General features: G+C 36.0%; 1 protein-coding gene across 2 annotated transcripts in view; it reads left to right on the top strand.

Annotated features, from left to right (window-relative positions):
• The window catches only part of FAM114A1 (family with sequence similarity 114 member A1), a 31,178-nt gene extending 16,736 nt beyond the window's left edge, over positions 1 to 14,442 (top strand). For both annotated transcript variants that reach the window (XM_053940456.1, XM_053940457.1), the window contains 8 exons: positions 197 to 349; positions 2,501 to 2,624; positions 4,599 to 4,684; positions 5,724 to 5,891; positions 7,107 to 7,246; positions 8,377 to 8,449; positions 10,407 to 10,460; positions 11,827 to 14,442. In XM_053940456.1, coding sequence (XP_053796431.1) covers positions 197 to 349; positions 2,501 to 2,624; positions 4,599 to 4,684; positions 5,724 to 5,891; positions 7,107 to 7,246; positions 8,377 to 8,449; positions 10,407 to 10,460; positions 11,827 to 11,937 — 909 coding nt within the window. In that variant the 3' untranslated portion in view covers positions 11,938 to 14,442. The remainder of the gene's footprint in view (positions 1 to 196; positions 350 to 2,500; positions 2,625 to 4,598; positions 4,685 to 5,723; positions 5,892 to 7,106; positions 7,247 to 8,376; positions 8,450 to 10,406; positions 10,461 to 11,826) is intronic.
• Positions 14,443 to 16,773: the final 2,331 nt, after the last annotated feature.

Raw genomic sequence — 16,773 nt, 5'->3', positions numbered from 1 at the left:
TATTATATAAATATTTTTAGCAGAGAAAATTATCAAAAAAGAAGTTAGCTATTTCATCTCTAAAATTTTAGCTCTGCAGATGTGATATAGTCCCAAATTTTATTACTACTTCTAGACACAGAGAAGCAGATAGTAATAAAATCTGTCGCACTTATGGTATTATCAATAAAATATAGAATCATGTACATATTTACAGCTGTTGAGAGAAGCCAAAGAAAAAGAGAAACAGAGGCGGGCCCAGCAAGTTACAGTTGAAAGAACAGCACATTATGGACTACTTTTTGATGAATTCCAAGGTTTGTCTCATCTTGAAGCTCTGGAAATCCTGTCAAATGAAAGTGAAGCTCAGGTACAGTATGCAGACAGCATAAATCAATATGGTTGGTAATAAAATTTATCTTTACATTAATTTTATTCTGCAGATGTGCATAGAATGAACAGTAAGTTTTCCATTAAGTTCAGAGAAAGCTGAATTGATCCTATGGGCTGGCCCTGGGTTTTAGGAACTCAATACATCTAAAATGTAACTACAAGATTAACTCAAACCTCATAACTGACAGGTATTTTTGTTAGGACCATATGTAGTGTGCTATACACAGCTTGTGACACTGCAGATGTCTTGAAATTCCTTGCAGAATTTGCAAGGAGGTTTAAATCTTTTGGTTGAAATCAGGTACACATACTTACATTAAGGAATTCCAGACCTACTATACATGGAGGCTGGTGAATTGAAATTAGTTCCAGATTACTTATTTGGTTCTTATTGTGTTAGTTTTTAAAGTTATGTAGAACTACACCAAGATATTATTACTGGAAGCATACAAATGTCTCTCTGAAGATGGTAATGTTAGTAGGGCCTATCTGATAAATATGTATTTCAATTTCAACTCTCAATTTATTTGCTCTGCAGTAGATCTACATCAGTAGATCACTGACAGTAGACTAATAGAATTTTGTAGATTCCTAGCAGTGATATTTTTGTACTGAAACAGTTTTCTAAATAAATTTCTTAAAAACAAGTTTTCTTTTTGTTTGTTATTGTAATTAGCATTCTTTGCCCTATGGGGTACTTCTTAATAAAATATAACCAACTTATATTTTAAAATATTTTATTTGCTCTCACAAATAAAAGAAGCTTATATTAATAACAGTTAGGTGCATACTGTCAATGTTGTTTTTATTTTCTGTTCTAGATGAAAAACTATGTTCAAACCACACATGTAAGGTTCAAGGGTCTGCTTTTGGAGCAAAAAAACAAAACCAAAAATGTCCAAAACCCCCCCACACTAATAGGAAAGGGATAGATAGAAAACAAGTTCAGGTTAATTGCACGTGTCAACAATATTTTTATTTTACTGTGAAATACGACAGGGTAAGCCAGACATGTGCAGGTTGTTACCATGAGGTTTCTGATGCTCTTCATTTATGTCCTAGACACGTACATAGTCCTGCTCAGTCCAACAGGATTGATGGTGACTGTGTGGGTCAGCAAGTCCAGTACTCAGATAAATGTTCCACTTACCATGCACAGATGCACACAGACACAGAATACAGAAAGAGTACTGTAGAGAAACTTGAGACCACTTCTAACAGCCCAAAAGCCACAGGAGGAGTGCAAGAGGTGCTGAAGACATATATGTTTAGGCTCTTATTTTAAGTTTCCATTAAAAGAGGTTCCCTTGAAATGGATAGTGCTATAGAAAGGGAGGAAAAAAGCCTTATGTAGTCCTTCACAACCTGACTCGAGTGCCACGGCTTTATCTTGGGTTTAACCCTGAGCACAGGAGCTGGACACAGGACACACCAGAAAGAAAGTAACAGCTGTGTCCAGTCTTGCACTGAGGTAGAGTGTACATCTGTCAAGCAAGCTTTAAAAAAGCCCCTTGAAACAAACATAAAGGTAAAACTTTGTATCAAGGGGAAGAAGGGCGTTTCTCTTGGCTTCCATGGGCAGAAGGAGCGCTCTGCTCACGGAATGACACCATATAACTGTAGTACAAATAGTCATTCAAAGAATCTGTTTCCATCCCTCTTAGGTCTGCCATCCTATTAGATATGCAGGGACTTGCAGATAGCTGAGATATGCAAAGACCTGCCAATACATTCTTCAGAACAGGTACACTCTCAATAATTTTGGCTGCATTTTGAAGGCAACCTTTTCCAGCTCCTCCCATGAGTGCTCAGACTAGCCATTATGCCTGTGCTCTTTTTGCCTGCTGTCTTCATCCAGGCAATCCCAAAATGCCTATTACAGTTTGCAGTTAAACCACAGATTTATAATTCAAAACTTATGTTCTGGAGGAAGGAAGGGACCTGATGATCTGGCAAGGCTAGTGTAATTTTTGTGATACTCAGCAAATTCTGTTGACAAGATCTAAAAATATGTCTAAGCTGGGGAGTTAGAGAAAAGATTTGAACATAATGGAAGTTTCCATTTCTTAGTCTATTTTGGATTCAGGCTCTAAATTAGCATTTAGTAATACTGTCCTTTCTTTTACAGATTCAGTCACATTTAGCAACACTTGATGGAGAACAATTGGAGACTGTGAAAAATGATTTAATTGCTATAAAAGAGATCTTTGTTCCAAAGGAATTAGATGATGAAGTGGTGCAGGTGCAAAAAGGTAATTACAAATACAGATACTTAACCATATGAATAATTGCTACTTTTTTATCTAGTAATTAAAAAAAAAAAATCCAGTCCAAACTGTAATTTCTGATATTCTAATAGTCTTCATAAGGTAGTTACTAAAATTAACTCTAAAAGTTCTGGAAGCTGATCAGTGCTTAATTTTTAATTTTTACTGTAACTGAAGTGTGAGATATGGAAGATCAAACAAGAATAAATATTATTTTTTTTGCTATATTATCAATGAAAACAAAAATGGAAAATAATAACTTTTTTAGTAACTCAGCTTTTCTTACAGACATTATATAATCTGAAAGTTTTGAAGTATTTAGAAATGATTTTCTGTTCAGCAACTTCATTCTCACTCTGTACCCCCCTTGCTAGATGGGGGAAAAGATTTGAGAATTATAAAGAAATTTAAGAACACGTAATTTTTGAATGGAAGTGACTGTGAAACATAGTAGCAAAGCTGCTTTATAGGTTTTGCTTGGCAAGATGTGGCATGTGGAGTGTGAGAAGGAAGTTAGAGCAGCATAAGTGATTCCATAACTGTGACACGGCACAGCAGTGGAGAGAATGGGCCAAGGTCACAAAAATTACAATAAAATGAGTGAGTGATTTGGTTAGGGGCAAAATAGGTGTCTTAAACAGGTCAGAAATGTTAGCAGTTCCCCAAACAGGTTAGAACAGAAGGATAAGAAGTCAGCTTAAAGGCAGCGTGATTCATGTCTCCAGGCCTGTGAGATCCATACCAAACCTCTCAGAGCTAACAGCAAAAATCCCCTTGACCTGACTGAAGACTGGCTTATGCCATTGAACGCCATATTGTTGTATTTTGGAAACAAAGAAACATAAAATGATATTTCTTCCACATCCTCTTGATCTTCTCAGGGGTACTTTGCCCATAAAACCTACATTTTGCAAGATGGTGAGATAAGATTTCTTTAGCCTTCAGAAAAGTTAGCAAAACTGTGTTAACATCCACGTGTTCTAACAGGAGAGTAATTTCTTCTCAGACTGCTCCTTCTGGCAGTGCTTACTCAGCTTGCTTGATCCCTCTCACAGAGAACTCATTGTTTATCATTGAGGGGAACAGCAAGTACTCAGCATAAAGTCTTAGTATGGTAAATTTTTTGTGCTTTACTTGCTCCTTAAACCCCATGCCTCTATGGAGTTGTGTGAAATAGAAGTCAAGAAAGTGTATTACCTGCTTAGGAGTGAGGATTCATGAGATGTCTGTTGTTCCATAATTTCTGTGGAAAGTAGTTCCTTGCTTTGAAACCGGCTCCCAGCAGAAGCTCTGCTTCTTGCACAAAGTGATGTTTTCTCTGAAGGTCAGATGTTCTGGTTTTTTCAGTAAATCACAACTGCTGATCCTGCTCCTTGAAACATTTGCAGGGGTTTTGAATGGGCTGCACCCAAGGCAGTGAGCACCTTAAAAAAAGGGACCAAACCAAAGTGTGCTGCAGATTTGCCTCTGCAAAAACAAACCACTTGTCAGTGAAACACATTCCTTCCTCCTATTACTGCGGAAACAACTATGACTGTTTTCTGGTACAAGTAGCAGAAGGCCACACATATACCCTTCTCTCTAATGTTTCCTCTCACTTTGATTATGCAGCCTTTTCATGTATTTTTTACTGCAGCTTCATTTCAGGTGTTTATGAAAAAATGAGGAGAATATTTGGAAAAGTGGCTTTACCTACATTTTAAAAGCTATTATCACCAAAAATTTCATACGTGAGGTTAAATAAGACAGTAACCACAGTGAACATTCAATTGAATATCCCAGTTTTCTATAATTTTGGTGCATATACATGCACACTTCCACACATTCCTTTCTTGTGTCACTGTCACTATTTTTCAAGTGCTGGAATACTTGGTGAAACTATTTCACTGGATGTACTTGATCATATAAAATACTATAGCAGTAACACGCTAACAAAAACTGTCTTGTTATTTCTTGCAGCAGATACAGGAGAAGAGTTTGTCAGCATGCTCACAGAACTGCTGTTTGAATTGCATGTTGCTGCTACTCCTGACAAGCTTAATAAGGTTAGCACCTGTTACTGAGCTGCCTTCAGTTTCTTGGGCAAAGAAGGAGGGCTTTGTTCTGAAGTCTGACACAGAGCAATACCCAGTTAACTTCAGACAGCTCAGAAAGTGAAGTACAGGAGACTGGGACTAAAATGCTGAATATAGAAAAGCCTTCACAGAAGTGAGATGAGTAAGGCAGTGCAGTTGAACAAGCCCTTTCCAGTGTTAGAAGTCTTGAACCAGGGGTGTCTCAGCAGAACAGGGCTCATGAGAACAGCAGATTTGATCTTACATACTGGGAACAAAAGTCAGGTAAAGAATAATTTTTCTTGCTCTAAAAGTGAGATGTGTAGGAGTTAGCCACAGAACTAGTCACATTTGTACTATCATGTCCCTTTAAAGCTGGTTCATCTGCTGGTCTTAAGCTCAAATGAATGTTTATCTGTCTAGCTGCATAGATAGACTATGGATAACTAGCTTAGGCCTTAATGTGTTCTAATTTGATTTCATGTTAGAAAAGAGACATCATTAATATCCTACTAAGCACAGCAGTTGTCTGAAGTTGTATAAAGCCTCAAGACTTTTCAGCTTTGATCTATTTGCATGTCAGGGAAAGCAGCTCAAGATACAGTGATTTTATATTTATTTTTCCTTTAAGAATTTAATACATCCCTCTTACCTCTCCTTTTTCTTTTTTGTATACACTTCTTATTTTCTTATTTGGGGAACTGTGTAATAAAAATTTCTGTGTAAATTCATTTGAATGATAAAGCTGAAATATTAACTTTGGAATTAACACCAGCCGTACATGTTGGTTAGGAATATTATACCTTTAGAGGAATTATCCCTGGATGATCCATCTTTATGCAGTCCAAAATGCTTCTCCCTACAATTTCTTAAATGTACACCTAACTAAATGTCACTCAGAGGTTTGATACATTAAAACCTCTGAGTATAAAGAGGAAGTAATTAAATGTATTGTTAATTGATATTCAGGAATGTCATCTCATAGTCTCTTCTCAAACTGAACTTCGGGGTTGGATTCTTTGTTTGGCAGGCTAGGAAAAAAGCTCATGAGTGGCTGGAAGAAGCCAGTTTATCCAACCCAGTAGACATAGAAGAGGAGCTAAATGAAAAACCTGAAGAACCTGGTGAAGAAAAGACTCAAAAAGACAATAAAATTGAGAGTGATAAAACAGAAGTAGACAAAAGAAAAACTGTGGAGGTAAAATAACTTTTGGAGGATAAGTTTCATTAAATGATAAGATTCTCTCTTTGTGTTTTGGCTTTATATGTCATGATTATTTTTTAAATTCGTGGAAGCAGTAAGAAATAATAATACACAACTATTCACTGTAGACCCAGTTGAAGACTAAATTACATAAATATTCTTACTGTTATTCTGTTTCCATAAGTAAATATCAAAGTAACAGGTTCTCTATCACAATGTTTTTATTGTTTTATATCTGTGGTTTTGTGTGTATACTCAACATACAGTGAGCTGAGGGATTCTGAGGTGTAATGTCAAACATTACATGCACACTGAAAGTTGTATCTCAATTTTTCTTAGTATCTCCTTCTCTCAGTGACAATACATGGGAAAATGTTCAAACTATTTAAACAATTTAAATCATAAATAGGCAAAACAGAAAGATTGTTTAGGCAACTAACAACTGTTCATTCTCTTTATGAAAGATAGCTCTCAAGGCTAAAAGTGTTCATTTAGAGAGTTCTGATAAGGTTAATTGTGATTGAATATTTCCTGTCAAGTTAATGACAATATTAAATGTGGTTGCTATGTTTGTTGAGATTGTTATTTCTAATTAGAAATTATCTGTCATGTTTCCCTACAAAAAACTCTAAAGAAGCAGACAGAATGTATATACTGTATATATTACAGATTTTTATGTGATTGCAGATTACCAGCTGGCATCAGCTTGTGAAAGCTGTAACCCCACAGTGCTACATAAAGATTTCTCTAATTGTTGATAAAATCCAATTTTTTATTTGGCACATTATCTATTTCTGCTCTAGAGATTCAGCTAAGGGATGACTCAGTACTTTTGGCTCCATATGAAAATAATTATGATTATTACTTATTCTAGAGTTTAGGTGTCTTTCTGATTGTTAGGAAGAGGTTTAAAAGTGGTATGTTAGAAAATCCAAGAGCCTGACCTAGTTCCCAGCCAAGTAAACAGTAGACTTGATCTTACTAATTTTTCAGAAGGAGTAGAATATCTGTATTTTATAGTTTGTGGATATTTACTTTTCCAGTATTGTTTGTGAGGATGGCTGATTTTACTTCACCATGTATGTGTTGGTATTTCCAGTTGGGGTGGGAAGGGTTCCTATGTTTGAAATTCTTTTATATGTATTTATCTATAAATGTATTTATCAGTGTTGTTATTATTGATTATATTATTCCCATTTTAAATTTAAGGAAATCTACATGCTGTCCATTGAAAGTCTGGCTGAGGTAACTGCTCGTTGTATTGAACAGCTTCATAAAATAGCAGAATTAATTCTACATGGGCAGGAAGTAGAAAAAACAGCTCAAGATCAAGCAAAAGTACTGACAAAGTGAGTATTATGTACTTCAGATATGAACATTTGACATTTGCATAGAACTCATGAAGTTCCATTTAGCTTAAAGGCACAGTAAGTTAATGGATCAACAAACAGCATTGGCTTTAGGGGTCCTGGTGCTATATTTTCTCATGAAATCAGGTTCTATAGGCTACTTGTCATTTTTTGACATGGTTGACATATGTATGTTTACAAAACCATGACCTATACACAGGCTAAAAGTTGTTTCTGCTCCAGCAAGCAAATGTGCATGCCAACTTGGGTTGCATTTCTTCTTCCCTCTGCAGAAGATACTGTGCTTGCATATATGGAATTTGCTTTTAGAGTGTATAATGCAGTCCTATTATCTGCCAACAGAGCTTCATTATCTAGTGTTTATCTGCCAGAAATATACAAAAGTCAATCTGCAGTTCTAAACAATAGACATTTTTTTAGCAACTTTGTAATTAACCATAGTGAAACACCCAGAATTTCAAGAAGCCAGTCTGTCTAGTGGGACTCTAAACTCAGATCTCAAGCTCTCGGTAGTTATTAAGTCTACTGATTTCAGTAAGTTTTCATGTTAAGATATTTTAAATAGTTGACTCCTGAGTAAGTAAAATATTTAACCAAGTGCTTATCCTTAAGAATGCTACTAAGAATAGCAAAGTCCAAAGGAACACTTCAGTCTAAAAAAGGACTTATTAAGTATTTTTCAGAATCAGAGCTAAGGTACAGTGCACCTTGCAGGATGAGGTCCTATGGGATACACTTGGGAAAGTCTAGGAAAACAATGAAAGATCTCAGAACAGAATTGTTCTCTCATATTTTAACCACAAGTGGTCTTTTCCTTTTAGCACAGAGTAGATGTTTCATTGTTCACATAGAACAATGAAACTGTCAAAAAAGACTGGCGTGTACAACAACACATCATTTTGCTGCTGTAGTCAGCAGTGGATTTTTCAGTGAAGGAATATAAAAACTTTATAATGAACAGTTTCTGCCTAAATATTTAAAAAATATTTAGAATCAAAATTTCTTTAAGAACATCTTTGCTTCCAAGATAAAGTTTGTCATGTGGTTTTAATCTATTAATAGGTCAAGGATGTATTTTTATATTTGTCTCTCTTGTTTTTTTAAACCAGTTTAACAAGTGCCATGTGCAATGAAGTTTCATCTTTATCAAAGAAGTTTTCTGATTCTGTAACAGCAGCTGGGGTAAGATGACAGCATTTTCTGTAGCATTTGGGCTTTTTTTAACATAGTTCACCTCTTGAAACAGAAATTCTTACAGGGGTGCAGAGGCTTTATATCAGCAAAGAGGCTGCTTCTTTCCTCGGATCAAGAACACAGAGCATTTTTACAGCAGGGAAAGTTTATAAGCCTTGATAGACGACACCGTCTCCTGCCTTGTAAAATCTCTCTTTCTAGAAACCACTTCCTGTTTTTCCTGATCACCACTCAACACTTCTCACATTGAAAGGCCCCACATTTGAAGTTACACAGCTTGATGATAATTTCTTCTTCAACTCAGCCTATCCCTTTTGAACACATTTGTGTAAAAGTCATTAACAGATTGTATTTGCAGTACATTAAGATGGTTTCACGAGTTGTCTTCTTAGCCTTTACTAGATCCCCTGGCTTAGCACTGCAGTGTTTTCAAAAGGTTTAAGAGATTAGAAAATCTGTTTGGTCCTGTTTAAAAAAAAAATCACTCTGTCTTTTGTCACAAGATACTCTGTTTAAGAACATCCATTTATCTATGAACATCTTTGCTAAAAATAGTATCCTGCCTTTCAAGAAGCTTCAAGGATGACTGACATCTCAGTATTATAGCAGGATTAAAAGGTAAAAATTGTGCTGTTGCTTAAATTGTTCTGTAAACATCAGAGAAGAGCAAATTCTGGTTCTCCTGATTGTTCCATGAAAACATGAATGTAATTAAAAGGAAAATTTTCCAGTTTTCCATTAGCTTTTCCGGGACATTTCTGAGCGTGTTTTTTCATAGTTATTTGTAAAGGACATTATTTATTTCTTTGCTTTTATTAGGAATAATTTGCATAACTTCCAATTACTGTAAGGAAAAATGCTTATTTTGCATTTTGGGATTGTACCTTAGCATATATCTGTGGGACACTTGAAATAAATGCATGCACAAAAATTCAAAAATAAATAGCACTCAAAAGTTAAACTGGCCCACTAAACAGGGAATTTTGTAATGGATTTTCTATAACAGAGTAAAAATGTACTTCTTTTCTCTAACCATCTCTTCTTGATTCTGCCATCTTTCTCCAAACTAAAATTAAGTTTCGTGTTTCTGTAAATCTGTAATATGAGAGCTACAAGGTTGTAAGTGGAAATCCTTCAGTTAAATTAATCAGTATTGCGTTCAGTGTTGAAAGAAAACAACTCTTGCTGGAGGTTACTGCTGTTTTAAAGAACCACAATGCGAAGAACAGTGAGAATAAAAAAGGGAAGGACTTTTGCCATTTTAAAAAGTAGAGGAGCTAATGAATCTTGATTTTCTAGCCTCTAGTATTGTCACTACTCATTGTATCCATCTTTCTTCCTATCTGATGGTTGAGAAGAATGTCATGCATGCTGAGCTGTTTCACTGGCCAGCCTGCACTGTCTAGCACATGTGCTGCCTCCAATTTGGGGATCTGAGTTTCACCTGGTTTTCCTTCTGTAGGGCAGCTACTCTGGACCTTTCATTTTGTCCTGACCACAGATATTTGTGTAACTTCTAAGAACTTCATTTTTTTTCTGACGTGTCTTTTTCCTTTTTGTGTCCTTGAAAATGAGCAAGGGGTTAAAAATTTTGTGGGATGTGGAAAGGTCACTTATAGACAGATGGACAAACAGTGTCATTACATGAACCTCACACCTGTAGGAAAGTAGGCAATTTGAAACTCTTTGGTACATGAATTAATCAAGAAGTAAAGCCATGGGCCTCTCAGTTCATTGTATTCTGTGATAGAAATGCATAGGGTGTACTGAGGTGTGTTTGAACTGCAGACACAATTACTAGCAATACTGAGATAAACAGTCTTAAGTAAGAATCAAGGTGAAAGAAGACCTCTACAGAATTCATAAAACCACAGCTCAGCTATCAGTATATTGCTGTTAAGTGTATTTTTTGACCTGGCTTTTCATCCTGTTTTCTGGTTTACAGAGCAGTATGAAGGCAGAGGTTCTTAACCCCATCATCAACAGTGTGCTATTAGAGGTAAGCTCCACCTTGTTACATTAGAAAATGTTCTAATAAAATTGCTTTAAATGAGACAGGCACATTTCTTTCTAAAGGAAAAACTTTTTAAAAAGTAATGACAATATCATTCTGACTGTTCAGTGCCAGCACATAAATTTTATGTTCAGCCTCTCCCACAAACACTGTAGAAGTGAGGTTGCATTTACTGAGGATTCTTAAGAGCTGTATGACTGAAGTGAGGCTGGCCAGCTCTGAAACTCTGCTGCTGTATTGGTCAGAGCACAGCAACAAGTTGCAGTTTCAGACTATTCTTTCCTTTAAAATTTGGATTGTAGGTAGGCTACGGTGTTTCCCATCTGCAGGCATTTAGATTTCTACAAAGATTCGCAGTCTAGCAACAACCTTGGTCAGCACATGGATAACCATGTGTCAGACCACCAAAATGTTCATGAGTGATTTCTTTTATTTGACACTATCATCTATTTTTCTTCAGAAAGGCACAGTGAGTAAAACATACCTTAGTTTTTCCAAGAAGAGGTTGAGATGAAGTAATATCCTCATGAAGTCCTAAAACTCATAGGAACTGCAGCACAAGTTTTTAACTGTTAGATCACACTTCCCTTAAAACATAAATAAACATATAACAGTGACCACAAATTGTCATTCTGTATTTAATAGCTGCATTCCCTAAAATAAGGAGAAGATTGCTTTACAATAGGCAATTTTGCACTGAATTAACAATACCCTTAAGGAAAATTATGGAAAGTTGAATAGAGCTGTAGTGAAGTCTACCATGTAGTTCCTTTTGTTATAAGGGTATATTTGCTGTTGCTGCTGACTTACCTTCCTGCACTCCAGGAACTGCAAAATCTAGGAATATTTAGAATTGTGCAATACAATGTTTTGTACTTCACAAATCCCATAGTTGTATACAAATATGTATTAATACAGTCTAGGATCATGGAGAATTACAAGCCGCTATACTCTTCAGTATTAGAAATTCTAAAAATAGTACTACATGTTAAAGCCATTATAATTTGAACTGTTAATTTCGGTGACACTTCTACCTACAGTAAATTCAAAATTAGTTCAGTTGATGAAAAGACTAGCTGGTTTATGTTTAAAAAGTCAAATCTGCTTCTGAACACTGTGGCATTTTATTCTACTCATATTACCAACAAAACTGTCGTAGAGTTCAAACTTAGCGGCAGTCACATTTTTCTATATTTATTCAGACTATGTTATCTACAGATTCTAAAATCTTGTGTGAAGACATATGCTAATACAGCATGATGCAGATGTAAAAAAAAAAAAAAATAGTCCAGTGTCATTCCTGAAGTACATGGCAGCTGTACTGATGAACCATGTTTTCTCTCCCCATTAGGGCTGCAACAGTACTACTTATATTCATGATGCTTTCCAGTTACTGCTTCCAGTTCTTCAAATTTCCCATATCCAGACCAGTTGTTCAAAAGCCCAGGAGTTGTCAGCTTGACAGCAACCACAGACCCGAAGTCTTGAGCTGTGCCAAGAGAAGAGCTGGTACAAGAGATGTCTGGCCACTAGAGTTCTTTGAAGACACTAAATGCAGTTTTGCACACACAGTACTGAGCATTTTAAAATTCTTTCAGACTTTAAGACTTCAGAAGTAGTTAGTAAAATGAGTCATTTCTTTTCCAGTGCAGTTTATGCTTTGCATTGATTTAAACAGAAGTTTATTGATATTAGCACTGACTTAAATACAGATTCTAAATGTTGACCCTTTCAGTTGTAAACAATGTATGAAACAAATTGGAATGTAAAGTTTCTTAAAACATTTAACTTCAAATTACCATCTATACTGTTTGTATTATAACTGCAGTTTAAAAAGTATATTTCAGAAGATGGTTTCAGTATTTAATTTTCACCAACATGAACAAATTATCATAGTATTGAGCTTGTTAAGTATTATTTCCAGTAGCAAATAATAACATCATCTTAATATGTACCACTAACATAACACTTTGTATTGAAGGAGTTGCACAGCAATAGGTATTAACTTTACTAAGTGAAAATTAGGGAGGTTATGCATAAAGAATTATACTGAAAAGAAATTTTCTGAGCCAGTTAAGATTATGGGTATAGCTCTGTATTTGCTGACCCATAAGTTTATATTAATTTAGGTCTATTTCATCATTTCAATTGTTGAACAACACAAGAAACAAAAGTAATCTTTTTAATATGCAAGGATAGAAAATTTCCCTTTTGTTTGGCAATTGAAACACCTGCTAAACAACTTTCTCTCAGATGTATTACCGAATTAACACTTTGGGGTTTACTGATACCTACCGTTCAGAAATAGAAGTTGTAGCAAGAAATTATGAAAGAATTGCTTTGGGTGTGGAGGTCATCTGTCAGCGCAATCATCTTTTTTCTGAGGCAATAGTTAGGGCATAAGCAAGCAATAGGAATGATATTTCATAACAACACTAGCAACCATGCTAATTTGTCCATATCTTTAGATTAAAATACTGAGCTTTGGACCTAAGAATTTGTTTAGGCTAGTTTACCTCTTAGACAGGAAGAACCTTCCAATATATTACATAGCCTGTTCTTTGGAATTTTTGTCATTTATTATGTTTCTTTCCGTTATTTTGTATTTTTCTCTCTTGGTATACTCATTAATTGTATTTAAATGCTAATTTTTACAGTTAACATTTTAATACGTTTAAGCATAGTTCATACATCATAAAAACAATGAAATAGTGCATGAGGCGGTTTCTGTGTTTGATAGAAAAGAGAAACCATGTATATGCTTTGCACATGGTAATTTCTTTGAGTCCAAATAAGTGGACAGAAAGTTATTTTTGTGTTTTACACTGTTGTGGTCCCTGTTCTGCTGTCGCACTCATGGTGACTTTTCCATTTTTTGTTATTTAGAGATGAAATTTTCCCTATCCCTGAAATTAGGTTTATTACACAAAATCTATTTTCTGTCACCCTGTAATTTAACAGACATAGAGATACCATTCTGGGTAAGTAGAAGATATACAGTCTTCAAATTCATTTGTACAGGCTGAATATAATATCAGAACTGTCAGGGGATAATTTTTGAAATCATTGAGGGGCATTCTTAAGACAAAGATTGCTTGTCTGAGATACTCCTTACTAGAGGTTTCATTGTCTTGCTTAAATTATGCATTTATGAATAACTTACCCTGAAGTATACCCTTACTTATATAAGACTACCTTACCCTGAAGTAAAAGAAGCAGTAAAAAGTAACATGGAGACTTAAAGTATTTACATCCATACAACGTAGGAAGGGGAATAGGGCAGTATGTAAGCATAGGGATACTTCCATCTGATCTTAGATTCAGTCGTCTTGTCCTAGGAAAACTGAATGTTGTATCTTTAAATCAGTTTTAGGTAAATAATATTTCAGTAGAAAAGTACTGTATGGATGTAGCCAGAATATTTTGTTTACACTGATTTGTATTTTTCCACCAGTCAAATAAATACTTTGAGATACTGAACTGAGACAGTACACTAAAAGTGAGTGGTTTGAAGAATAATGTGATGGGAGTATATTCTCAGTGAAGTAATTTACTTTCCGATTTTTTGATTTACCTTTGGAATGATGAGTGGGATTTTACTGGGAGACTGACAAAAACAGATGTTGCCTTAAATTTTTAATGGAGAGTGTTCTTCCTTTCATTACACCCTTTTCCAGGTTGGTACACTGAGCCTTGGTACTTGGCAAACTACTAGGTTTTAAGTACATGTGAAAATTACCTGTTTTCTTGAGCAGATGTGTTTTCCATGGCATTCACTTTGGAGCATACCCACCCTGTTATGCAGCAACAAAGGAGGCAGACTTGTGCACTGACTAAGTTCAAAATTTGTCAGGATGAAACTTAAAACAGTGGTAAAAATACCTACAGCCTTGCAGATGATCCACAGTTACAGGTCATCCCTAAAGTACGAGCTGGAATTAAACTGTTAAAGAAGTAATTTACTGTATATTAAGGATATTGACTTCTTTTTTTCTTGGGTTTGGGGTTTTTTTGGGGTAAACAAACTAAAGCAAGCTGTAAGTTGTTTACTACATTTTAGGGTATAGTCTATTTGTGTGTAAACATCTCTTCCCCATTAGTTCCTCCTACACTCCAGCTTCCATTGCTAGAGAAAGCTGAACAAAAGAACTGTCTCTTCCACTGTTTATCATGCTGCTTAAATCACCCACTGAAGCCTTTAATATCTTCCTCCAAAATGTGTCTCAGTAATATCATACAAAATCACAGTCATTACCAGTTGGGATGGTTCTTAATGATGTGTGTCACCTGTAATGTCCAGTGTCACTCACCAGTCAGGATTCATAGCAATTTCAAGGAGCCTGAAACACCACAGTATTTTGAATGACAAATGCAGGTTTCCCCCTTTTTTTCTGTTTCACAGAAGTGTTTTTATCATACAAGCATTCACCCAGCTCATAGGATTATCTTTGAGACATTCCAGTTCTATTTCAGATGACAGCCCCATCCTTTCTGCTATTCTCAGAAGAATGTAGAGCGTGGAAAAGGACTTTCCTGAGTTCTTTTGAAAACCATCTCAGAGTAAGGTCTGACATGATGATATCAGCCACTCTGACCTACTTTGAAGCTCTTATAGATGGACTGGAAAGCCCTCTGGACTTTAAACACTTTATTCTGTCTCAGGTCAACCTTTGTTACTGAAGATGCTTTTATTGTGCAACTTATACATTTTCCATGCTGTCTCCTACTTCAGCATTCATACTGATGACAATGTGCAGTTTTAGAATTAAAAATTGAAAATAAAATGTCAAAAATTCAGCTGTATTAAAAAGATGGGAGACGGAAATTATTTTCAAAAGAAAAATACAAAAGAATGTGCTCTCTGGAAATGAGAACAATTTTTGAGGTTTGATTAGAGAAAAGCCTCTGTAAAAATATTTTTTCAGCATTTTTCAGAATAAATAAGAGATGACATCTGATTAGCTCAGCAGAACAGAAATAATGCACTTCTGAAGTAAAATTAAAATCTGCATGAACTGAAAGGTAGTTAGAGGTGGAACATTAAAAGAGGAAGAGCTCAAAGGAAAGAATAGAAAGGAAATAGGAAAAAGAAAATAATAGGAAATAACAGTTAATTTGATCACTGTGGATCCGCAGTGCTCATTTTCCCTTTATTGGCTGCCCTGCAAAAGCCCCTGAGCACACGTTTGCTAAGAGCTCCTTAGCAGTCTCCCCACTTTGATCTCCTCTTCACAGCCTTCCATTACAGCCTTTTGAGACCTACCCAGAACACCAGGTAATTCAAGTAATTTTTAAATGCCTTAAGAAGCCCCTCAACCCATTTAATAGATTTGAGAGCCCTGCTCTTCCAGTCCTCTGAGATCTCAGAGACTGAATCAGCAGCTTATCTGGTGCTGGCATTTAAGATGGTCTCTGCCTTCCCTCCAGCTCCCTGTGCCAGTTCAGCCCCATGTCCATTTAGCACATTCTCTGCTCCATCAGTTCCACCTTCCCCACCAGTTTTGTTCGCACACACCCCTCCTCCACCTTTATGTCTCCTTCCACTTGCTGATTTCGGAGGCTCTTCCCTCCTTCCCATCATCTTGTGCTTGAGAGGCTGCACCAGGACATCCTTTCTCTCCTGACATGTTCGGTTCTGACAAAGCCAGAGATGAGAGCAAGTAGTTACAAGGATGTGGGAGGAGAGAAACCAAACCTCAGGAGAAAATGGCAAGACTAAACCAGTTGTTTTCAGACCCTCCTCCAGTGTAAGGAGGTTGGACCAGCAACCACCTGAAATCTTTCTCAACCAGAATTATTTCAGGATCACATTTTTTGTTACCATCCTTACCAATGTCCCCCCATTCTTTCATTGTTTCCTGTAGTTTGGATCTTAGTTAGAAGAAACGGTAAGCTTTACTCAGCAGACAAGAAAAGCTTGTAAGAGCCTTTTGGGTTTTCTTGTTTATGGTGTTCTTAAAGGTACCTTGGAAGATGAAACCTTCCAGGCTAGTAAAACCAAACACTTGGAGAGCTGTGGGATAACTTTGGGTAATAAAATAGCAAATCACAGTTTATTTGCCTACAGAAAGGAGGCAGGTTATAATAATAAAATAGCAATAATAATAATAGAATTATAGGAGAAAGAAAATTAAGTTGGGGTCACAATAAGCAGGGCTATTCTTGTCAAGATCTCTGGATTACTGAAGGGGAAAAGTGATACATAGCTTGAATCACTTGAAGCATTTAAACACTGACCAAAATGGCCTTAGCAACTCTGTAGTGAATTGAGACAAATACGTCTGTCTGTAAGTTGCTC

This window comes from Vidua chalybeata, chromosome 4 (genome assembly GCF_026979565.1).
Source record: "Vidua chalybeata isolate OUT-0048 chromosome 4, bVidCha1 merged haplotype, whole genome shotgun sequence".
Lineage (NCBI taxonomy): Eukaryota > Metazoa > Chordata > Aves > Passeriformes > Viduidae > Vidua > Vidua chalybeata.
Note: the sequence above shows the minus strand (reverse complement) of the source record. Positions and strands in the feature narration are given on the sequence as shown.